Raw genomic sequence first — 26,064 nt, forward strand, 5'->3', positions numbered from 1 at the left:
TGTAAATTCATGATCCTCCCCCTTTGCTCCTGGATTGTAAATTCTGGGGGAGCTCTCATAGTATCTAAGTTTTGGAGAAGATATATACACCCACACTTCATCTCTGTATATAGGGCTCCTTTAGATTTGGGGGTTCTCTTCTCCACATCAGTGTCTTACTTGTAGATACCCTCATCATCTTGCTTTTTAAGGGGCCACACTGGAGCTTGAGAATCTTTCTGAGGCTTTCTATGGCTTCCCCTATCACAGAATGATTCCCTCTCTATGGGCTTGCTTCCTACCCCAGATTACCTGGAATGCAGACACTAAACCCTTAGTCAGGGACCAAGAGGTATTCCCTTTCTTTTAATGTTGTTAATATCTCACTCCAGAAACATTTCCAGTCTTGTGAAATTTTTGTCTGAGGCACCTAAGAATTTATTTAATGGGTTTAGACTTTTAATGAGGTTAGTCACTTAAAAGTTAATGAGTCTCAAATTGTTTCCGCTTAGTTCTGTAGCATCCCACACTTGCAGGATTAAAAACAACAGCGTACTCGCTCCTAAATCTAACAGCCCCTGGATACACCCCAGGGACCTTTTAAAATTGAAGATGCACCACCCCCCAACCTCTGGGTCAGAATTTTTTTTTTTTTTTTTTTTAACGATCACAAAAGATCAAGGTCCAGTTTTCGAATCTCTCAGTGGTTGGCGAGAGGCAGGACTCGGCTCAGTCTCATTTTCCTCAAAGCCTCCCCACTTTTTTCCGTCTGTAGTGCTTTCTCCCCGCCTCTTCTGCTCCTTCTCGCCCCGCCCCCGCCCCTCACCTCTTTCCCGCTCCTTCACCTGCCAGCCCGGCCCCTCCCCTCTCTTCCCCAGCCCCGCCCCCTCCTCCCTGCCCCTCCCCTCCCCAGGCCGCTCTCCAGGCCGCGCAGTCTCCGCCTGGCGTTCTTCGCAGTCCCTGCAGTCAGCCTCGCGCCGCTTCCGTCGTCGGAGCTGTTACGTTTCTACTGCACGCCGGAAAGAGAACCCGCGAGCGCTTTTGCGATTATGGCGGCCGTGGATATCCGAGGTAACCGGCGCTGTTACCCTTTGTTTCCTGATTGGCTGGGAGCTGGTTTGGGGGTTTGTAGCTCGCGAGGGCAAGGTTCAGGTTCGTTTGTGGTAACTCCCAAGGCTCTGATCTGGCGAAATTCGTTCTCCCCAGCTTCTCAGCGGTCTCTTAGAAGCTTCAAAACGAAGGGGTTGGAAGCTCTAGGCTTTGCCCTCAGACCTGCAGTGTTGTTGCAGACACGCTCTCCAACAAGACTTGGGCTGTTTTGTCCAGGTGAAGGGGTGGCCTTTGGGCCGAGAGGTGGGATGACGTGAGTTGGTTCATCTCTTGGGACTGGGCGTGGGAGCTGCCTTATTCCTGACACTGCGCCCCACGCGTCCCCGGGCATGAATCCCGAAGATTTTCTTTTTGAGTCTTTAATACCTGCCGTAGAACACACCACAATTACTGACCGCAAGGATCGGTCCTTTTTCACAACTGAACTGTAAAGGTGCTCAGGTATTTGTTGAATCAGTGAATATATACAGGGAGGCAACATCCCTTAATTGCTATTTGATCTCCGTGTAAATTAGGCTATACATTCTCCCCAGCACACGTACACACATCTTTTTCACTGAATTTGTAAAAAAAAAAAAAAAAGAAAGAAAAGAAAAGAAAAAGAGAAGCCTAGGAATTGTGCTCTGGAATTTCAAAGAGTGAAAATATAGCTTGAAGCGTGAGAATTTCGTTCCAAACAGACCAGCTTCCCCCTTGGGAGGAGGTATCATGGAAGTTACTCTTCATGAGAGCGAGAAAAATTTGAGAGTGAGAGAGTGTCCGTGAATATCTTTATTTTTTACTGTTGTGGTGGTGGCTTCCACAAAACTTCTTACACCTGTAAGAAACTCTCAATCTATGTTTACTTCCGTTTGAAACTTTGTGTACTTTTCCTTTAAGGAAGTGGATTTTTGTACCTAGATGCAAGCCCTCTTACCCCTAGCCAATTAAAGAAAAAGGGCTTTCCTCAAAAGATGTCTAACTGTAGGGGCGCCTGGGTGGCTCAGTCGGTTAAGCATGTGACTTCGGCTCAGGTCATGATCTCAGGGTCCATGAGTTCGAGCCCCGCGTCAGGCTCTGTGCTGACAGCTCAGAGCCTGGAGCCTATTTCCGATTCTGTGTCTCCCTCTCTCTCTGACCCTCCCCTGTTCATGCTCTGTCTCTCTCTGTCTCAAAAATAAATAAACGTTAAAAAAAAAAAAGATGTCTAACTGTAATATGTTCCTAATCGTTTTCACCTAGGGTTATTTTTGTTTGCATATACCTGATTTTTAAAGGGAAGTGTTTTGAGATTCCTTTTTCTATGTTAGCCAAATGGGGGTCTAGCACACTTAATAGAAATGTATTCTCATTTATAGTTACTCAGAATGTCCAGTGATCTTCAGCATTTCTGTACCGTGTTTTTACGGTTTTTTTTTTTTTTTTCATTGTGAGAGTTTCAAGTGCCTAATTTTATCACTTGCTAATAGAGAGCTGTAGTTAGGCTATGTCAACATGTTCTCTTGCTGTTGAATAAAAAAGAGAAACATTTAGTCCCTCAGTGTTTTCAAATACTTACCTTTCACAATGTTTTACTTTTTCTTAGGTTTGTTAAGGTCATTACAAAGGCTTTAAGGTGGGAGAATGTCTGGTGTGTTAAAGGAACAGTAAGGTCAGTATGCCTGAAGCAGAGAGAGAGGAGGTGAGAAGGAGATGAGGTCAGAAAGGTAATTGGTGGCTTGACCATATAGGTAGGGATCGTAGGCCATAGTCAAGTCTTTGGCTTTTCCAGTGAGTAAAACAGACCGCCACTGGGAGGTTTTCACCAAAGGGGATGATCATAATCTGACTTTCTTTTTTTAAAGGATCACTTTGACTGTTGAGAACAGCGTAGAAAGGCGAGGGTAGAATTAGGAAGACCAGTTGGGAATTCATTCCTGTAATACAAGGAAATGTCAAGGTAGCTGGGACTAGGGTGGTAACAGTGGAGGTAGTAGGAGGTGGTTGGAGTTTGTTTGACTTAGTAGTGTATTCTCTTCATGGCGGTGTGATCACAGGTAGTCCTCGAGTGGGACAGGTAATATTTTCTCAGCCACATATCACCCTCTTAATCTCAGTTAACCGTTTTGTAAGTGAACGTTCTTGGATTCTGGAGTGTATGTGAACCTGTGATGAGTAGAGTCACTTGTCCTTGGCCCTCAATCATAAATTAATTAACATTTGCTGACTATTTTAAATCTGGCCCTATGCAAGTTCTTGATGAGCAAGACATGGCCTCAGTCATCTAAAAAGTCAAATATAATGGGAACGCGTTTGTATTTCTGGGTTATGAGTATTAATAAAAGTGTAAAAATTTCTGTGAGAACATAGAGAAAGAAGCCATTATTTTTGTCTTGCGAAGTAGACAAAGGCTTTGGAGAGATACTGACATTTGAAATGAGTTCAACCTAGCATGACTGTTTATTTTTTTTTATTTTTTTTATTTTTTAAATTTTTTTTTTTCAACGTTTATTTATTTTTGCGACAGAGAGAGACAGAGCATGAACGGGGGAGGGGCAGAGAGAGAGGGAGACACAGAATCGGAAACAGGCTCCAGGCTCTGAGCCATCAGCCCAGAGCCTGACGCGGGGCTCGAACTCGCGGACGGCAAGATCGTGACCTGGCTGAAGTCGGACGCCCAACCGACTGCGCCACCCAGGCGCCCCATAGCATGACTGTTTAAATGATATACTAACCTCACACCTTTTTGAAAATAAAAGGAGTCTCTGTTTTTCAAAAAGGCATAAACTGGGGGGAGGGGAGGAAAGGTACAAACTAGAACAGCCTTGATTAAGCCAGAGATAAATTTGCTCATGATAATTTAAAATTTTTTTTTTCAACGTTTATTTATTTTTGGGACAGAGAGAGACAGAGCATGAACGGGGGAGGAGCAGAGAGAGAGGGAGACACAGAATCGGAAACAGGCTCCAGGCTCTGAGCCATCAGCCCAGAGCCCGACGCGGGGCTCGAACTCACGGACCGCGAGATCGTGACCTGGCTGAAGTCGGCCGCTTAACTGACTGCACCACCCAGGCGCCCCACTCATGATAATTTTAAAATAAATTGTTGGTACTGCCACCAACATCACCCTAATTAACATTTATTGGGTTATTACAATGTGCTAAGCATTTTATGTACACAACCTAGCGTATGGATACTATGTAGTATCTATATAGTACCAACCTCTTTGAGTTCTGTGTGGTAAAGTGGCTAAAATAGTGCCCGGTACAAAGTCAGTGTTCAGAAGCGGTAAACAATATTCTTTGCATTTGTATTGGTCTCCTAAGCCATACTTGCCTGGTTTTTAGCTTTGCTTAGTTTACCAAATGAGGAAAATATGACATAGGACTGCTGATCAGGATACATCTTAGTGAAGAAAATTATAGGGAAAATATACTGAACAGTCACTTGGTGCAGATGGCATTTATGATTCCTTCTGAATTCTGATTCCTTATTTTAACTTAATATATCCAAGCCAAATTCATTATCATTATTTTCCTAAATGAGTATTGGTTCCTAAGTTCTCTGACTTTATAATTGATGATTCAGGAAATTGTCTGTTTTCTCCCCTAAGAATGTCTATTTGTCCTTATTTTCCCATGCATCGCCATTGCCTTCCACCAGTCTTCATTATCTCATGCCCATATTTATTGACTGTCCATAATCGTTGATAGGTAGAATCTCTAATTACACATTTGTTTCTGCAAATTACTCTTCTACCTATGCTGAAATGATCTGTAATAATTTAACAGTTTATTGTCAGTAACCTATTATGACATCATACAGACATAGTTCCATTATGTGAGAAACGTATAATTGTCCATCTACAAATGCTTTTGTTAATAATCATTCCTAAAGAAATAAGAAAGAAATGTGTAAGAAAGTTGCTTTAAAGAAAACTACTTTAATAACTGGATTGTAGTGTTTAAAGCTGAGAATAATGATTATCCTTAGTTGCTTTTCATTAAAAAAAATCTTTTGCTGAAAAAGTTATTTCCTGGCCTGATATTTGGTTATGGCATGATGTAGTTATGATGAACCATCTTAATGGTCAGTACTGATTATTTGGTCATTGATGTACTTCATCTGTTTGCTTTTTCCTTGGTTTTGCAACACACACAGCACATTTTACCTTTATGTAATTACTTTTTCTCATTTTACTCATTTCCTTCAGAACCGCTTATTGCCTTGGATTAGGTCTTTTTTTTTCAGAGGTGCCAGAAGCAATTACCGTTTAGAGAGGTTGAAGTTTTCAGTTCTTCCTTTTTTTAACCAGTATTAAATAGGCATTTTGATGTTCAGACTTACTCTTAATGGGATTTAGTATGATCAATGATATGGAACATTATTGCAATCAATAGCCAATAAAAGCTCAGTAGTTAAAGCTATCTAGTTCTGTTTACCATGTCTTGTTTTTCTTTTTGCATTTTGAAGAATTAAAGAGTTAATTCTATTCCAAAATATGAAATTGTATGTAATTAAGGGCATTCTACTTCTCATTAGCTTCATAACTTTTACATTCATTATCTCCTCTATATTAATAGCTTCCTAACTTATTTCTCTGTCCCTAATTGGTGAGATCTCAAACTGGTGGCTGTGGGTGTGTTTTCTTTGGGATGCATGTTGTCTGACAATTTTTGAACAAAACTCAGGATTTCCAATTTTTTGAGACTTTTCTACATTTTATATCCTATCATTTCACATAATCAAATTATTCTCTAACCACTTACCTCTATATTGGTCTATCTTTGTATGTGCATTCTCTCTGCTTGAAATTACTTTGCTCGCCCCCCCCCCCCCGCCTTTTTTTGTCCTAGATGAACCTCTGTTTATTCTTTTTTTTTTTTTAATTTTTTTTAACGTTTATTTATTTTTGAGACAGAGAGAGACAGAGCATGAATGGGGGAAGGGCAGAGAGAGAGGGAGACACAGAATCGGAAGCAGGCTCCAGGCTCTGAGCCATCAGCCCAGAGCCCGACGCGGGGCTCAAACTCACAGACCGCGAGACCGTGACCTGAGCCGAAGTCGGACGCCCATCCGACTGAGCCACCCAGGCGCCCCTGTTTATTCTTTAACATGTAGTGCTAAAACCCACCTCCTCCTCACCCAGTGAAAAATCATTACTGTTCCCTCAGACAAAGTATTCTCCCTCCACTGTGCTCTGATAACACATTTATTCATATCTTTATTTTAGCGCTTATCATGTCACCTTGTTATTGCTTTCTTGCACACTTACCTCTTCTGTGAAAGTGTATAGGTTAGGATCCTTGTCATCCTTATATTCATAATGCTTCCTGCATTAGATGCATAATAAATGTTGGATTGGCTTTTTTACTTTTTTCTCATCCTTTATCATTTTGTTTCCTATAGATAATCTGCTGGGAATCTCTTGGGTTGACAGTTCCTGGATCCCCATTTTGAACAGTGGAAGTGTCCTGGATTACTTTTCAGAAAGAAGTAATCCTTTCTACGACAGGACATGTAATAATGAAGTGGTCAAAATGCAGAGGCTTACATTAGAACACTTAAAGTAAGTTACTGTAAGAAGATAGCATTGTTGCCAGTTAGAGATTTTGAAATGAATGGTTCTTTCAAGCTATGGACAGTGAGTACAGAGTAGAAGTTTGGGAAGAACTGGAGTTTTGTTTGGGTTTGTACAAATTTGACATGCAAAAGAATGATCAGTAATCACTTGTAACCTAGGAAGTCTTTTCTGTATAATTTCATATATTACTGTCTAGTAAAATACAGCTATTAGGTTTAGATGCAGATCTAATTAGTGATTTTAGCAATGCAACTGTTATCCTCAACCAGGTGACCCTACTTACTGTCTCTCTTTTTTTTTTTTAATGTATATTTTTGAAAGAGAGAGAGACAGAGGGAGGGGCAGAGCGAGAGAGGGAGATACAATCTAAAGCAGACTCCAAGCCCTGAGCTGTCAGCACAGAGCCCGACGCAGGGCTCGAGCCCATGAACCGCGAAATCATGACCTGAGCTGAAGTCGGACGCTTAACCGACTAAGCCACCCAGGGGCCCCTTACCGTCTCTTTTACATTGAATGTAATGTCTTAAACTATAGTCTGGTTTATAGTAGATTTTTCTTTGTATGACAAATAAAATTTGTGCTTGACAATTGCAAAGTATTTCTTCAGAGTTAGGATGCTAAATAATTAAGAATTATTACAAAAGTTTCTGAAACAGCTGTGTATATAGTTTTTAATCTATCATTAAACATCAGAGAGGGTTCATGAAATTAAATTTCTGTGGTATTTTAAATGACTTTTGTTATGAGGCAAATATTTACAACTATTAGAACAACTTGTTGCTTTTAAGCAATCTGGCAGGTTAAAAAAATGTGTTGGAAGGATAAGGTTTTTGATGTTTTCTAGTTGAGTAGAATATAGAGTTGAAATATATGGTCAAGACATGTATAGTCTTCATGTACTATATATTTTTAGATTTTACATATATTTATGTATCTCAGGAAGCATCATGCTATTTTAGTTGCAGCTTTTTGAAATGTACACTCTTCAGTGTACTTTTATGACTGAATATGCTCAGATTTAAGTTTATTATGAATTTTTATAGAGAAACCTTGTTTAAAAATCAAATCTTACTTTATATCCCACCTATCTGGGAAAATAGCCAGTTTTATTGGACAGCCAGTTTTTATTATCAAACATAGGCAGTTTTAATCCAATTTATAACGTTGCTGTATTTTTATATAATAATCTGAACGTTCTACACAGTTGTTTGTTGGGCATTCATAGATCTCTGGGTGTCTGTGTTCTGTTTTCAGTCAAATGGTTGGAGTGGAATACATCCTTCTACACGCTCAAGAGCCCATTCTTTTTATCATTCGGAAGCAACAGCGGCAGTCCCCTACCCAAGGTAAAAATGTGTAGACTTCAGGCATAATTTTCTTCTTAAAATGCCATGGCTTACTTAACTTTCTGAGCCACATGTTCTTATCTTTTTGGATTGGGGTCTGTTTGGGGGATCCCCAAGACCATTTGCATGTTCAGTGCCTTGCTAAGAGGAGTCAGCAGACTCAGCATCTAGGTATGTTAGTTATAATCAAGATTTGTTATGGCAATGCAGTAAGGATCCACAGACAGATGAATAAGGGAAAAAGCCATATCAAGTGGGATCTGTGGGAATCCACGTGTAAGCTTCCGTTGCTTTCCCTGCCTCACCAAGTGCATCCTCCCTCCAGCAGCCCCCACGCACATGTGTAATATGTCTGCTCAGGGAAGGCCTTTTGATACTCAATTTCTTTTGAAGGCTAATCATGTGGACATTGTCTGCCTGCCAAAATTCCAGCTTCTCAGAAGGAAATGATGTTTCCATTGTAACCATGTTGTTACAGACACATTGTCTAGGCACTGTAGTATAGCAGGCATAAATTCACCACTTAGGAAATGTTTCAAAAGGCAAGTTCCACTAGTCATATGCTTGGATATCAGGAGTCTTCTAGCGTGCCCAAGGACAACTCTGTAAGCACTAACAAAGCAACTTGCTATGTTGCAGCCACCTCTTCTGTGAGTATAGTTGTTGGGAACCTCTGGTGCCCTAAGTAATTTCTCATCTCAGTCCACTGAGTCTAATTCTGTTACAAATTCATAGAGGATCAACTGAAAATCCTCGTTGACCTATTCAACCAAAATTCTTACCTGGCTTCTATTACTAAACATAAACTTGCTCTAGAAATCATACTGAAGGGTGTAGAATTCAGATTTGACTTTGAATAAAAGAGCTAGTCACCTATTCCAGGCATGACCAGCTTTATCTCCTCATTAGATAACCTTTTCAAGACATTTAGGAAAAACCTGCACCCTGGTATTGGTTCTTGAGCAAAGAATGACTTGCTAAAGAAGTTGTGGTTCCAGAATCAAGAATCCAAATGTAGGGGCGCCTGGGTGGCGCAGTCGGTTAAGCGTCCGACTTCAGCCAGGTCACGATCTCGCGGTCCGTGAGTTCGAGCCCCGCGTCAGGTTCTGGGCTGATGGCTCAGAGCCTGGAGCCTGTTTCCGATTCTGTGTCTTCCTCTCTCTCTGCCCCTCCCCCGTTCATGCTCTGTCTCTCTCTGTCCCAAAAATAAATAAACGTTGAAAAAAAAAAATTTAAAAAAAGAATCCAAATGTAATTTCAAAATCAATGATCTAGAGCCCCTTCCCCAAGGAAAAAAGAACCTTAGACAAAGGCAAGACCAGGAACAAGAATTCCATGATGAGAGGGTTCAAGGTATGGAAGCGACAGAGGTGGTACCATCTTCACTAGCAGCTGTTTTCTTCTTTAGGACCCAGGAATGGGGCACAGTGGCAAGTTTAAAAAAAAAAAAAATTTTTTTTTTTTTTAGTGTTTATTTAAAAAAATTTTTTTGTTGTTTATTTATTTTTGAGAGATAGAACACAAGTGAGGGAGGGGCAGAGGGAGAGGGAGATACAGAGTCCGAAGCAGGCTCCAGGCTCTGAGCTGTTGGCCCAGAGCCTGACGTGGGGCTCGAACTCGCGAGCAGTGAGATCATGACCTGAACCAAAGTCAGACACTTAACCAACTAAGCCATCCAGGCGTCCCTGCAGTGGCAAGTTTAGTGCATCTGATATCTTCACCCTGGGCCCTAAATCTCTCACTCTAAGGTCTTATTCTCCATAGTGTAGTTGAGTGATAGCAGCGTTCGATCACTTGAGAACTTATTAAAAATGCACTATCCCTACTGAATAAGAATCTGACTTTCACAAGATGCTCAGGTGATTCAGAGGCACGTTCAAGTTTGAGAAGCACTGCTCTAGTTTGCAAACCTTTTCTGTTACGGTCCAGAGAGTAAATATTTTAGGCTTTGAGGGCCTCGTGGAGTCTGTAACAGCTACTCAACCAGTGTCAGAGCAGCCTTAGATAATATAAATGAATGAGTATGGCTGTTTTCCAATATAAATTTATTTACAAAAATGGGAATTGCCAAACCATGCCTTAAGCTTTAATACGGAAAAATAGCAAATTTTAGTTGTTCTTTTTATGAAAATCTATTTAGCAGTTTGTATGCATAGCTGTATTCATGAATGTTTTTATTTTCACTGCTTTAGTTATCCCACTGGCTGATTACTATATCATTGCTGGAGTGATCTATCAGGCACCAGACTTGGGGTCAGTTATAAACTCTAGGGTGGTAAGTATCTTCACATTCTTGAAACACTAAACAAAACTTTTAATCAAGCTATATTTAATCAAAACTTTTAATCAATCAACTTTTAATCAAGTATCCAGGAATCCAACAGAAGCTTCTTCTCTTTCTCGTGTAGGTTGGTATGAAGGGTTGACTATCAGAATATCTTGAACATTGGTTACTATGGGCCAAGTCCGTGTTAAAAGTATACATCACAGCCCAGCTCTATAGTGATTCAGGTTCTGGAAAAACCCCAGAAAATTACTATCTTTGCATATGTAATATTTTGTGGGTGTTTACTTTGGAGATTTTAGTTGATCTAATGAGAAATTCAGAATTTGTTTTCTTTTTACAAGCTCACTGCAGTGCATGGCATTCAGTCAGCTTTTGATGAAGCTATGTCCTACTGTCGATATCATCCTTCCAAAGGTTATTGGTGGCACTTCAAAGATCATGAAGAACAAGGTGGGTAGAATACCTGGACCTCCTAAGAACTCTTTTTGGTGTTTTGAGAATGAAGCTGTTTTCTTTAGGAAAATGGCTATTGATTTCTAGGTGTGTTTTACATAGGAAGACTTCATAGGATGATGGCATTGTCCCAGCTATGATTCCTGTAACTGGATGTGGTAATAATAGCTTTCCCATAGGAACAGATGTAAATTTTAATCTGTAGGTAACTGGTAATCTTTTATAAATTGATTCAAGGTTTTAAAATATTTGGAACATATAGAGGATAATCAGTGTTTGGAATGAATCATGATGATGTATCCTGCTTACCTAACTGTTGAGTCATCTTGAAATCTGGAACCTAAATATCCCCAGTCTTCAAAGTAGGGGAGATGCTTTAATAGGCCTATTTCCAGATGGCCAGTCTGTTTAATGATCTTTGCATGTTACTACCTACCCAGGTCCCCTAGTTTCCATAGCTGCTGATCTGCTACTTGTTCTGCACCGTATTTTACAATAAAAGTACTCCTGGAAATGTGTCTATGGCAATATACCTATACTCGAAATTTCCTTCTCTGAGAAGTAGCAACTCAAAATAAGTTATTGAGGGAAAAGTAGCTTTTAAATAGAATTCAGCCTATAAATGGAGCAAATGGTCTTTCAGATACAGTTGTATTTATTCTTTTTTTTTTTCTTCAATATGTGAAATTTATTGTCAAATTGGTTTCCATCAGTTGTATTTATTCTTAATAGTAGGTGCAGGTGGCAACATTTGACATAGGAGAGTTTCTCCCCAGAGCTGTTTGCCCCTGTTATAATGGAATGTTTGCAATAAAACTTACCTGGAACTCTTCATTGAGAGACAGTGCCTCAATACACTTAACCTTCTGAGGAAGTTCCACACACGTTTGATTTCAGAAATTCTCTTGCAGGTTCTTTTCTTTCTTTCTTCATGATCTGCTGTTGTTTGGTTTGTCCTGTCCCCTGCCCTTCCCAGTGAATTAAGTCTTTATAATTGAGTATGGTAACTTGAGTTTGTGAATGTTGCATTTCCATTTGTAGCTAGTAGGTATAGTGGGAAGACCATTTTAATATACTTAAAATATACACAAGATAATTTCAAATTAATACTCTGGATTGTGATTTAGGTAATTATGGAAAACTTTAGCCTTAAAATTCTCTTTCTTTTTTTTTAACGTTAATTTTGAGAGAGAGAAACAGAGTGTAAGCAGGGTAGGGACAGAGAGAGGGAGACACAGAATCCAAAGCAGGCTCCAGGCTCTGAGCTGTCAGCACAGAGCCCAATGTGGGGCTTGAACTCACGAACTGTGAGATCATGACCTGAGCCAAAGTCAGGCACTTAACCGACTGAGCCACCCAGGCACCCCAGCCTTAAAATTCTTAATATCTATGTATGCTTACATACCAAAACTGAAGTATCTTTAAAAAAATAAGCTTTTCATTTATTTATTTTTTTTTTTTTTTAAGATTTTTTGAAGTTTGGGGGCGCCTGGGTGGCGCAGTCGGTTAAGCGTCTGACTTCAGCCAGGTCACGATCTCGCGGTCCGTGAGTTCGAGCCCCGCGTCAGGCTCCGGGCTGATGGCTCGGAGCCTGGAGCCTGTTTCCGATTCTGTGTCTCCCTCTCTCTCTGCCCCTCCCCCGTTCATGCTCTCTCTCTGTCCCAAAAATAAATAAACGTTGAAAAAAATAAATAAATAAATAAAAAAGATTTTTTGAAGTTTGTTTAATTATTTTGAGAGAGAGAGCAGGGGAGGGGCAGAGAGAGAAGGAGAGAGAGAATCCCAAGCAGGCTCTGTGCTCTTAGCACAGAGCCCAACGTGGGGCTCAAATTCGCAAACCATGATATCACGACCTGAGCCGAAAATGAGTCAGATGCTTAACCCACTGACCCACCTAGGTGCCGGAGGAGTCAGCATTTTATTTATTTATTTTTAAAAAATTTTTTTTTTTCAACATTTATTTATTTTTGGGACAGAGAGAGACAGAGCATGAACAGGGGAGGGGCAGAGAGAGAGGGAGACACAGAATCGGAAACAGGCTCCAGGCTCTGAGCCATCAGCCCAGAGCCTGATGCGGGGCTCGAACTCACGGACCGCGAGATCGTGACCTGGCTGAAGTCGGACGCTTAACCGACTGCGCCACCCAGGCGCCCCGGAGTCAGCATTTTAAATGTTAAAATGTTAACTTCATTTAAGAGGGAGAGTTAGAACACTTGTTTGTATATGTTGTGTTTAATTTATTTGGGGGGATGGTCTTTGGAATAGCAGTCATTAAAAATAATGATAATTTGAGTATATTCATGGTGGACAAAGGTATGTAAAATATAAGACACCAAACTAATTAAGCAGTGTTTTGATTTGGATTTCATATTTTAATAGATAAAGTCAAACCTAAAGCCAAAAGGAAAGAGGAACCAAGCTCTATTTTTCAGAGACAACGTGTGGATGCTTTGCTCCTGGACCTTAGGCAGAAATTTCCACCCAAATTTGTGCAGGTAATGAGAATGCATGTGGTTAATGTTGATTTGACACTTTTTCCTGGAATATTTATTTTTAATCGAGAACTGTTTCAGATGTGACCTAAAAAGACTGACTTTCCTCATTAATTAAAAAATGGTCTCTTGGCGAAAAATCGTATCTGAATCAAAGGAAAGGTTTTCAAAGACTTAGTGGAAGAAGTAGGTGAAGGGATTGTAATTAACACTGTTCTGTGCCTTTAAGTTTATTTTCTCTTTGAATCCTCACAAACTAAGGACTGCGTATGCACAATGTTCTCGTTCAAAGTTTGCTGAAAGTGTCATAGATGGTATCTAAACTAGAATCTGAAACATGTTGTTTTTACTCTGTCTGCTGCCTTTCAGCCTGATGTGGTAGCTATCTAAGTCCTTAAATGATAGATTAGTTAAAACTTTTGTAATAAAAAGAACATTTAAGGTAGAGTGTTTGGCATAATAAATGGAGGAAGCAGGAGTAGTAATAAATAGAGTTACATCATAATGGTGATTTAGTTATGTGAATTCCATTGTTATTTTGGGTGGTTTTGACAGCAATAGCAAAGTGAGCTTTTGAAGTGAGGTAGGTATGTGAACATGTTATTCTCCTGGTTAGTCTTAGTTCATACAGGTGTTTACCAGGGCTGTGTGTACACAAGGTTGGGGGACTTAAGATTTTCAGGTGCGTTTTAGATTAAATGAGATTTTTCACACTTTGAGATAACTTTAAAACAGGCCTCCTGTTTCCCTTTCTCAGACCCTCCTTGTGTGAGAGGAGTGCGCTGTTGGAATGGTAATGTGATGAAGGGAGCAGAAGACAGAGTGGAAAGCAGTGCAGGAAATCTTGTGAATTGTATTTGGAGATAAATTGTGTCTTTCGAATAAATAAACAAATGTAGTGTCTGTAGGACTCTGAGTACCCATGACAGTGTAGATGAGGTGTCGTTGACCATTTGTTCAGTGAGTACATAGTATTTATGAGGGAGGCTGGGTGGGGGAAGAACACCTAGACATGCACAGAACAGCAGCCGTTAGGCACATGTGACTACCAAGCATGTGAAACATGGATCGTCTAAGGTGCGCTGTGATGGAAGTGTAAAATACATACTGGGCTCAAAGACTTAGGGAGAAAAAGTAAAATATCTTAATAATTTTAAAATATTGATTATATGTTGAAAAAATGCTATTTTAGATATATTTGGTTAAAAAATAAAATTTATCGGTTTCTGTTTGAAAATGTAACTACCAACTTACATTTGTGGTTCACATATTTCTTTTGGATAATGCTGATCTAGAAAATGGGGATAGAACACACAAAACCAGAAACATGAAAGAGTATTAATGGACACATTAATGGCTATATTAATTCATGGACAGATTTCTCAGAAACCAGAAATCCTTAGTTAGTTCTTCTTTTTCTAGTTCCTTGAGCTGTAAACTTAAGATTGCTTATTTGAGAACCTTCTTTCCTTTTTTTAAAAATTTTAAAATCTTTAAAATTTTTCTTTAAAAAAATTTTTTTAAGTTTATTTTTATTTTGAGACAGAGTGTGCAAGAGCAGGGGAGCAAGACGGGCAGAGAGAGAGAGGGAGAGAGAATCCCAAGCAGCCTCTGTGTTATCGGCACAGAGCCCAATGTGGGGCTTGAACTTGTGAACCGTGAGATCATGATCTGAGCTGAAATCAAGAGTCAGTCAGATGCTTAACCGACTGAGCCACCCAGGCGCCCCTCTTCTTTTTAATGTAGGCATTTATTACTATAAATGTTACTGTTAGTACTGCTTTTGCTGCATCCCATAAGTTTTGGTATGTTGTGTTTTCATTTTTATTTCTTTCCAGATTTGAATTCCTTTTTGATTTCTTCTGTGACCCCTAAGTTGTTCAGGAGTATGTTGTTTAATTTTCACATACAAGTTAGCAAATGCAAAGAAATTGAAAAGGAAAATGAAACTAAGAGTTGTTTTGAAAAGACAAAACTGACAGACTTTTAACTAGAGTAATAAGAGGAGACTCAAATAAAATTAGAAATGAAAGAGGAGAGGGGCGCCTGGGTGGCTCAGTCGGTTAAGTGTCCGACTTCGACTCAGGTCATGATCTCACAGCTCGTGAGTTCAAGGCCCGCGTCGGGCTCTGTGCTGACAGCTCGGAGCCTGGAGCCTGTTTCAGATTCTGTGTCTCCCTCTCTCTGACCCTCCCCCGTTCATGCTCTGTCTCTCTCTGTCTCAAAAATAAATAAACATTAAAAAAAAAAAAAAAGTGAAAGAGGAGATAGAAACAAAAGGATCGTAAGAGACTGTATAAACAATTACATGCCAACAAATTGGAAAACCTAAAAAAAAAAAAAAAAGAAAAGAAAAGAAAAAATTGGAAAACCTGTAAGAAATTCCTCGAAACGTACAACCTCCCAAGACTAAGTCATGAAGAAACATAAAATCTCAACAAGCCAAAAGTAAGTAAGGAGATTAAATTAGTTCTCACAAACCTTTCCACAAAGAAAAGCCTGGGACCAGATGACTTCACTGGTGAATTTAAAGGGAGTTAACACCAGTCCTCAGACTCTTTCAAAATTTGCAAGAGGAAGGGAACATTTTCAAATTCATTTTATGAGGACAGCATTAATCTGATACCAAAGGCAGACAAAGACACTACAAGAAAAGAAAACTACAGTTCAGTATCCATGATGAACACAGATGCAAAAATCCTCAATGAAATACTAGCAAACTCAATTTAACGGCACCTTAAGAGAATCCTACACCATGATCAAGTGGGATTTATTATCCCTGAGATGTAAGGATGGTTCAACATACTGAAATGAATCTTGTGATATACTGCATTATCAGAACAAAGGTTAAAAATCACGTGATCATCTCGACAGATGCAGAAAAGGCATGTGACAAAATTCAGCACCCTTTTATGATAAAAAAAAAAATTCAAGAAAATGGATATAAAAGGAATACCTCAATGTAATAAAGGCCATATGTGATAAACCCACAGCCCACATACTCAGTGGTGAAAAACAGTTTTTCCTTGAAGATCAGAAACAAGACAAGGATACCCACTCTCCACAGTACTGGAAGTTCTAGCCAGGGAAATTAAGCAAGAAAAAGAAATAAAAGGCATTCAAGTAGGAAAAGAAGTAAAATTGTCTTTATACATGGTCCCTGACAGATCTTATACATAACAATTCTGAAGATTCCCCTAAAAAGCGGTTAGAACTAATCAACGAATTCAGTAAAGTTGCAAGATGCAAAATGAACACTCAATTGGTTGAATTTCTGTACACTAACAACAATCTGAGGAGGATTAAGAAAACAATCCCATTTATAATAACATTAAAAAATACATGGTAATAAACTTTTTGTTTTCAGCTTTATTGAGACATAACTAGTGTTTACCATTGTGTAAGTTTAAGGTATACAGTGTGTTGATTTGGTACACTTCTGTATTACAAAGTGACTTACCATAGCATTAGCTAACACTTCCATCATGTCACATAACTACCTTTTCTTTTTTTGTGGTGACATCATTCAGGATTCACTCTTACCAACTTTTAAATGTATAATACAGTATTAACTATAACCACTATGCTGTACATCGGATCCCTAGAACTTATCAGTGGAGATTTGTACCCATTGACCGACATACTCCTCTTCTCCTGCCAATGCTCTCTCAAGCCACTGATAACCATCCTTTACTCTGTATGAATTTGACCTTATTTTTTTATTTATTAAAAAAAATTTTTTTAATCTTTATTTATTTTTGAGAGAGAGCGAGAGAAAGACAGTGCAAGTGGGGGAGAAACAGAGAGAGATGGGGAGATAGTATCTGAAGCAGGCTTCAGGCTCTGAGCCGTCAGCACAGAGCCCAACGTGGGGCTCACATTCATGAACCGGGAGTTCATGGCCTGAGCTGATGTCAGATGCTTAACCGACTGAGCCACCCAGGCACCCCCGAATTTGGCCTTTTTAGATTTCATTTATATGTGAAAGTATTTCACATTCTCTTTCTGGTTTATTTCCCTTAGCATAATGCCTTCAAGGTTCATCTTTTTTTCTGCAAATGGCAGCATTTCCTGCTTTCTGGTGGCTGGAAAAGACTCAATTTCACACCACATTTTCTTTATTCATCTTTTGATTATAGGTTGTTTCTATATCTTGGCTATTGTGAGTAATGCTGCAGTGAACATGGGAATGCAGATGTCTCTTCAGTATCCTGTTTTCATTTTCTTTGGATATATCCTCCTAAGTGGGCTTGCTGGATCATTTGGTATTTCTATTTTTAATTTTTTAAGAGATCCTCTGTACTGTTTTCCTTCCATACTGTTTGTACCAGTTTACATTCCTGCCAACAGGGTACAAGTGTTCCCTCTTCTCCACATCTTCACCAGCACTTGTAATCTGTTGTCTTTTTGATGATAGTCATTCTAATAGGTGTAAAGGGATATCTCATTGTGGTTTTGATTTGCATTTCTCTGATGATTAGAATGTTGAGCACCTTTTAATGTACTTGTTAGCCAGTTGTATGGCTTCTTTGGAAAAATATTTATTCAGTTCCTCTGCCCATTTTTTAATTGGGTGGTTTGGTGTTTTTGTTTCGTTGTTTTGCTTTTGAGTTGTATGAGTTCTTCATATATTTTGGATCATAACCCCTTACCAGATATGTGATTTGCAAATATTTTCTCCTGTTCTGTAGGTTGCCTTTTCATTTTGTCGATGGTTTCCTTTGCTGTGCAGCTTTTTCGTTTGATGGAGTCCCATTTGTTTATTTTTGCTTTTGATGTGTTTGCTTTTGGTGTCAAAACCAAAAAGTTATCTCCAAGACAGATGTCATGGAGCTTATGGCCTGTGTGTTCTTCTAGATATTTATGGTTTCAGGTCTCATGATTTCAGTCCATTTTGAGCTAATCTTTATGTATGGTATAAGACAGTGGTCTACTTTTGGGGTGCCTGGGTGGCTCAGTCGGTTAAGCATCTGACTTCGGCTCAGGTCATGATCTCGTGGTCCGTGATTTTGAGCCCCGCGTCAGGCTCTGTGCTGACAGCTCAGAGCCTGGAGCCTGTTTAAGATTCTGTGTCTCCCTCTCTCTTTGACCCTCCCCCGTTCATGCTCTGTCTCTCTCTGTCTCAAAAATAAATAAACGTTAAAAAAAATTTACAAAAAAGATAGTGGTCTACTTTTATTCTTTTGCATGTGGCTGTCCAGTTTTCCTAACACTGTTTATTGAAGAGACTGTCCTTTCCCCATTGTGTATTCCTGGTCCTTTGTTGTTAATTAATTGACCATATATTTGTGGGTTTATCTCTGGACTCTCTGTTAATGTTCCATTGATGTATGTGTCTTTTTATGCCAATATCACACTGCTTTGATTAACCACAGCTTTGTAGCATAGTTTGAGCTGGAAGCATTCCCATGTTTATCACAGCATTGTGCACAGTTGCCAAGGTAGGGAAATAACCCACGTGGCCAACAACAGATAAATGAATAAAGAAACTGTGGTATATACATATAGCGGAATATTATTCAGCCTTTAAAAAGAAGGAAATTGTACCATTTGCATCGTCATGGGTGGACCTGTTAGACACTATGCTAAGTAAAATAAGTCAGTTGCAGAAGGATGAGTACTATATGATTCCCTTATATGAGGTGTCTATAAAGTAGTCAGACTTACAGATGCAGAAAATATGGTGGTTACCATAGGACAGAGGAAGGGGGGGAAATAGGGAGTTGTTAAATGAATATAAAGTTACGGTTATACAAGATGAATAAGTTCTGGAGATCTGCTGTACCACATAGTGCCTATAGGTAACCATATGGTGTTGCACACTTAAAAACTTGGTAAGAAGGTAGATGTCTTGTCGAGTGTTCTTAGCACACGAATAAAACCCAAAACCAAAGAAATATAAGGAATCTTTTGGGAAGCGATGGATGTGTTTACCTTGATTGTGGTGGTGGTATCCCAGGTGTATGTGTATGTCCAAACTCATCAAATTGTATACATTAAATATTACCCTATGTGATTGTGGTGGGGAAGAGTAATGGAATACAAGACGTAAAAGATGGTTAGCGTTAGATTGAGGATTTTGTATGTTGGACAAAGGAATTTATGGTTCATTTTATAGTCCAGTATTTATTTGCTATTTTAAACATTAAGTTATTTGAATTATTTGAACTGTCATCACTACAAACCAAAGCAGTGTCAATTTTTATATATTCTTTTTTAAATAATGCTCTCTTGAAGTTTAGACATATCTTTTTTCCTTTTAATGTTTGTTTATTTTTGAAAGAGAGACAGAGCATGAGCAGGGGAGGGGCAGAGAGAGAGGGAGACACAGAATCTGAAGCAGGCTCCAGGCTCTGAGCTGTCAGCACACAGCCGACATGGGGCTCAAACCCCTGAACCATGAGATCATGACCTAAGCTGAAGTCGGATGCTCAATCGGCTGAGCCACCCAGGTGCCCTGAGAAATATCTTTTTTTTTAAAAAAAAGGTTTAAAAAAGTATTTATGTATTTATTTTGAGAAAGAGACTGCATGAGCAGGGGAGAGGCAGAGAGAGAGGGAGAGAGAGAATCCCAAGCAGGCTCCATGCTCAGCCCGGAGCCCCACCTGGGACTTGATCCCATGACCATGAGATCATGACAAGAGTCAGGTGCTTAACCAACTGAGCCACCCAGGTGCCCTAGAAATATTTTGTACCTCATCTTCTAGATGCTTACCACTGACTAGCTGAGAACTATGAATGGTGGCAGTCGGGACCCATTAAATGTTACAAAACAAGTTGCAAGGAAGTAATGCAGTATAGTTTTATGAAGGTGACCATTAACAATGTAGAGGATGCTTAGGAAAAGGTGATGTTTGGAATCAGAGAAGCTAGGTTGTGGAGAGCTTGAACTAATTCTGTGGCTGTAGAGAGAAGATAGATTCAAGAGATATTTGAATTTAGGATTGCCCAAATTTGGTGGTTGGATTTGGAGAGGTTGGCATTAAGGATAATTCTGAGGCTTCAGGCTTAGATTTAGACTTGGTTTTGATTGTTAACCAAAATTCAGAATATAGGAAAAGAAACAGATTTGTGGTTTAAATATTAGGGGTTTAAATTTTAGTTGTTAAGCATTCTATTTTCATTGACCAACCACCAGAATATTCAGTAGCTTACTGCTGTGTTTGGGATCTGAGGTATTCCAGCTGAATGACCTCTTTTTTTTTTTTTTCCTAGCTGGGTGTCCTGTTAAGTCCCATGTGCTGTCCTATCCTGATGAGCTAGGCTGGACAATGCAGAAAACTCAAAGACTTTTGAATCTTAAAACAAACAAAAAAAACCTTTGCTTTATAGAAAGTTATAGAAATTTAAGGTAATATATAAAAGTAAAGAGAATAATTACAAACAAAATCCTTATGTACCCGTTATCTGGCTTTAACAGTTATCAAACATAGCCAGGCTTGTTTTATGTCTTCTTTCTCTATTTCCTCCCAATTATTTTGAAGCAGGTTGTAGACTTCATATCATTTCAGTGAGTTTTTTACATTTTTCTTTTAAAGGTTTAGCTACAGTCATACTTCAGTTATCATTTTCTAGAACCCCACCTTTCCTGGGGCGTGTGGGTGGTTCAGTCGGTTAAGTGTCCGACTTTGGCTCAGGTCATGTTCTCGTGGTTCATGAGTTCGAGCCCTACATTGCGTTCTGTGCTGACAGCTCAGAACCTGGAGCCTGGTTCAGATTCTGTGTCTCCCTTTCTCTCTGCTCCTCTCCCATTTGCGCTCTCTCTCTCTCTCTCTCTCTCTCTCAAAAATAAATATTAAAAAAATTTTTTTAGAACCCCACCTTTCATTTAACCATCCAAGGGCCAAAGCCAACTCCCGAAGAGAGAGTATGTCCAACTCTTTGTAACAGAACTAGGAGAAAGATGGCTTTTTCTAGAATTGTTCCTCCCTTTGCTCCTTCTACCCAAAACATTTCTCCTTACATCGAGAGAAGAAAATAGATACTTGGTTTACTTGAAATTTCCTACGAGCTCCCTATTTACCCATTGTGTCTCCCAGAACTATTTGTAGTTCAGAACTTACTCCTACTTATCCATTATTTGACAGTTGAGCTGCTGGGTTGCCCCTATGAAAGTGCTCAGGAGAATATTAGAAAAGTCCTGCCTACTTTGCTGGAACTCCTTTTTCCATATTTTAATTGTGTTACTACTGAGAGTTACACTGATACTGATGTGATGGGAGTTCAGGGCCTTTTATGATGAATGTCTTTTCAATGCTGTTTTCAGAAGATGCTAGAACACCATAGTATATTACTTCAACTAGATTTATCACAAGGTTACTTGATCAGATTTTGTCAGAAAGGTGCCCCCATTCTATTTTCCTATCTGAAACCACATCCTACTAGTTTGTTTGACAGTATTCACTAGGAAAGCTGAGAGAGAGTGCATTGGATGTTATTCCAGTGTCCAGATCTAGTCCAGTGTCCAGTATAGTTCAAATGGTTCAATGCTAGGAGTATAAGAAAACCCCTCTCAATTTCTCATTTCCTCAATGTTGTGCCATATATTTCCTCTCTTGTTTTAAAGTAAGAAAAACTATTTGTTCCCTCAGATTACTTTAGACATGTTTAATTCCTAATGTGTTCATAAGATATGTGATAATGTGGGTGTGTTGAGGGTTCCCATAACGCCCTCATGTTTGGAGGTTTGCTTGAAGGACTCATAAGATTTATTACAGTGACATAGTAAGGATATACAGCCAGGTGAAAAAGACAAGTAGCGTCTAGAGGAGCCTATGTGCTGGCTTCCTTATATCCTCTCCTCATTAGGAGTTACACAAAATGTGTTCTTTCAACAATGAAAATGAGGCAACGTGTGTGGTATTTCTGCCCCAAGAGGTCCATTAGAGACTTGGTTCCAGTGTTTTTTGGGTGGGGTGGGTGTGGGGGATCATCCTATAGGTGCTCTCTAGCTCATACCAAAATTCACATGCCTGGAAGAAAAGCAAATGTTCAGCATGAACAACATTGTACAGTCTAGGCACAATGAGCCACCACTATCAGAATGGTGAGAACTTTCCAAAATTCAAATTCCTAGTCATCAACAAAGGCCACCCTTGCCTTTCAAACATAGAAGCCTCAAGCCTTCTATGTTAATCTTTTCTGCACAATGGATAATAGTATGGAGCTCCGTTTTGGTCTTATTAAGTGTAATGTTCCCAGAACTTGCAGTTGGGATGGGCTAGTAGGCAGTTGGCAGCATGAATCTGGAACATATGATATCAGGAAATTTGGTCATCTTTAGTCCTAGGAATAGATAAGAAAGCTTAGGGAGGGCATAGAAATTCAGAAAATGCCTGGAGACGTTAACTTTAAAAACGAAGAGAACATTTTCTTTGGAGATGACAGAGAAGTCTATAAAGCAACGTGTGTGTATAGGTAAGGGTATAAGTTTGAAGGTAGTTAGTTGGGAGGGAACTTGGGTTGTTGACATCTGTTTTTTAAAACGTAGACTACAGGGGCACCTGGGTGGCTTAGTCGGTTAAGTGTCCGACTTCGGCTCAAGTCATGATCTTGCGGTCCATGAATTTGAGCCCCATGTCGGGCTCTGTGCTGACAGCTCAGAGCCTGGAGCCTGTTTCACATTCTGTGTCTCCCTCTTTTTCTCTCCTCCCCCGCTCATGCTCTGTCTCTCTCTTCTCAAAAATAAATAAACGTTAAAAAAAAGGTTAAAAACATAGACTACAGAGCCATTGGCTTCAGGTGAAGGGTAGGTTGTGAGCCTTGAGGAGGAAGGAGGAGAAAAGTTTTAAAGCATTTAACCTGGGAAATAGGAAAAGGGAGACGACAGCATAATCAGATAAAAGAACTGCTGTGCACAATGGAGGATCTTACTTTGTTCCTGACTCATGATGCCCCCATCCTTTTTTTCCTATTGTTTGGTTTTTAATAGTACTCTCATCAGAAGCCTTTACGTTCATAGGAAAATACCTTTTTCCTCTTTGCTTCCCGTACCTGCCAACTTTAAAAGTTGGAGGGTTGATCCGTATTTCATTTGCTTTCTTTGAGTTCATGTCCCCTAAACGAATAAGCCTCTGGAGTCTTGAAAGCCTCCATTATTCTCTCCCATTGGATTCTACTTAGCTACTTTTTTTCTTAATTTTTTTTTAAAGTTTATTTACTTATTTTTGAGAGGGAGAGAGGAAGTCCCAAGCAGGCTTCGCACTGTCGGCATGGAGCCCGATGTGAGGCTTGAACTCATGAACTGTGAGATCATGACCTGGGCCAAAACCAGGCGTCAGACGCTTAACCGACTGAGCCACCCAGGGGCCTCTCTACTTAGCTACTTTTTGAAAGCATTATAGCCTGGGTACAGAGGTAGAGGGCTGTTCAAGGGAAACTTATTTATGTTTGACTCTTTTGTTCTAGTTCTGTCTTTTCTGGAACATGAGAATAAGTAGAAAGTGAAAAATTTACTTTTTATGGTACATGAATAGTAGTTTCTCTTTATGGAGTCAATTTTAATATAATTTGAATGAAGGTATAATTTTAATAAGAATTACGACGTCAAGAAGAAGAAAATTTTGCTAACCTGCCCTGTTTTCTCCCCTCCCCCCCCTTTTTAAATTATAGCAAAAGTCTGGAGAAAAGCCTGTCCCAGGTATGTTCCTGATGTTCTTATTAAACTTGAAATAAAACTCAACAACTATAGCTTGTAAGATGAGCTGTGGTCCTTTTGTCCTTCTAGACTCTCTCATGGTAATTCATTACTTCTAATTTTTGAGATCTGCTGAATTGCCAAAAGATGGTGATTTGTGGTAGTCATATTAGTATTTGAAAGATTAATTGGAGTGGAAAGAGTAAGTATTGAGGATGTGTGGAGAAGATGAGGTGATTTGAAGTTGTTTTTAGTTCATATCTCAGTGTGAAAAAAAGCTGTTCTGTTTCATCATTGAAAATAGATACTGAACTATGTGTTCAGCCTGGGATAGACTATATATCTTGTTTATGCATAATGTCCTGTGTTTTTGTCTACTATCACAGATTTGCTTGGGTTATCAGGTTTTTAGGTTTGTAAATGGGTTCTACGTCTGCCTGATGAAACTGCTAAATTTAGCATTTGAGATAAGCAGCAGTTCTAACTGAACTTGAGCCTGAACCATTCACATGACCTTTGTCTAAATTGATCTCATCCCTCCACCTTCCTCTCCCTCCAAAAAATGTCTGCTTTTGATGTCTAGTGGATCAGACAAAGAAAGAGGCAGAACCTATACCAGAAACTGTAAAATCTGAGGAAAAGGAGACCACGAAGAACGTCCAACAGATAGTGAGCACTAAAGGCCCCCCGGAAAAACGAATGAGGCTTCAGTGAGTACTGGTCAGAGAGAAGCTTGCAAGACTCCTCTTGTCCATTATTGATACCTCATTACCGTGACAGGCTCTTGAACTTTAAAATTCTTTGTCACGACCCTTCCATTTGTACAGAATGTGCTTGTTCTTTAAGAAGGATATAAGGATCCTCATGCTTTTGATAAATATTTTTTATGTATCTTTTGTAACCTTTCCCCTACTAGACTTGAGCAGCTTCCTTACTCAAATGTATACTGCTATATATACATCTAAAAACAAAATAAAAGTATTTGTATAAATCACTTTATCATGACTTTTTCCCCTTATTTCTCTCGCTGAAATATTTCCACATGCACTTTGTAAACACGAAGGATTAATGTGAAAGGAGTAACTAAGCTTATTTTCTTATATTAGTTGTGCATTTCTCAGTATTAAAACAATAAGTTGCAATTTGAAAGATAAAGAAAAGGTAAAAACCTCCCCCTATAAATACGATAACAGTGAAGTTTCTTTGTGCATAGTTATTTTCATTTTTTATTTTTTCTGTAATTTATTCATTTTTTTATAATTTACATCCAAGTTAGCACATGGTGCAACAATGATTTCAGTGGTAGATTCCTTAAGCCCCTTACCCATTTAGCCCATCCCCCCCACAACCCCTTCAACAACCCTCTGTTTGTTCTCTATATTTGAGAGTCTCCCTGTTATTGTATTATTTTTGCTTCCCTTCCCTTAGGTTCATCTGTTTTGTATCTTAAAGTCCTCATATGAGTGAATATGATATTTGTCTTTCTCTTGACTAATTTCACTTGGCATAATATCCTCTAGTTCCATCCACATAGTTGCAAATGGCAAGATTTCATTCTTTTTGCCAAGTACTACTCCCTTGTGTGTGTGTGTGTGTGTGTGTGTGTGTGTGTGTGTGTGTGTGTGTGTATCTTTATCCATTCATCCATTGATGGACATTTGGGCTCTTTCCATTCTTTGGCTGTTGTTGGTAATGCTGCTATAAACATTGGGGTGCATGTGTCCCTTCAAAACAGCACACCTGTATCCTTGGGTAAATACCTAGTAGTGCAATTGCTGGGTCATAGGGTAGTTCTATTTTTAATATTTTGAGGAACCTCCATACTGTTTTCCAGAGTGGCTGTACCAGTTAGCATTCCCACCAGCAGTGCAAAAGAGATCCTCTTTCTCCGCATCCTCGCCAACATCTGTTGTTGCCTGAGTTGTTAATGTTAGCCATTCTGACAGGTGTGAGGTGGTATCTCATTGTGGTTTTTGATTTGTATTTCCCTGATGATGAGTGATGTTGAGCATTTTTTCATGTGTCGGTTGGCCATCTGGATGTCTTCTTTGGAAAAGTGTCTGTTCGTGTCTTTCGCCCATTTCTTCACTGGATTATTTTTTGGGGGGTGTTGAGTTTGAAAAGTTCTCAACTTTTATCTAACCCTTTAAGGTTCTAACTTTATCTGATATGTTGTTTGCAAATATCTTCTCCCATTTCGTCAGTTGCCTTTTAGTTTT

The 26,064-nt window shown here is 39.3% G+C and overlaps 1 protein-coding gene across 2 annotated transcripts; it reads left to right on the forward strand.

Annotated features, from left to right (window-relative positions):
* The first annotated feature begins 916 nt into the window (after positions 1-916).
* MED6 (mediator complex subunit 6) lies at positions 917-24,839 on the forward strand. 2 transcript variants are annotated; one of them, XM_086709400.1, is made up of 8 exons: positions 917-1,050; positions 6,457-6,616; positions 7,886-7,977; positions 10,170-10,252; positions 10,606-10,714; positions 13,097-13,212; positions 23,821-23,848; positions 24,429-24,839. In XM_086709400.1, the coding sequence occupies exons 1-8, from the start codon at positions 1,029-1,031 to the stop codon at positions 24,557-24,559; spliced, it is 741 nt and encodes a 246-aa protein (XP_086565526.1). In that variant the 5' UTR covers positions 917-1,028; the 3' UTR covers positions 24,560-24,839. The 2 variants fall into 2 exon arrangements, with proteins under 2 accessions (XP_086565526.1, XP_086565527.1); XM_086709401.1 differs by lacking the exon at positions 917-1,050 and adding an exon at positions 5,106-5,136.
* The last annotated feature ends 1,225 nt before the right edge of the window (positions 24,840-26,064 follow it).

The sequence above is a fragment of the Puma concolor genome, chromosome B3 (assembly GCF_028749965.1).
Source record: "Puma concolor isolate L17-30 chromosome B3, mPumCon1.1.hap2, whole genome shotgun sequence".
Lineage (NCBI taxonomy): Eukaryota > Metazoa > Chordata > Mammalia > Carnivora > Felidae > Puma > Puma concolor.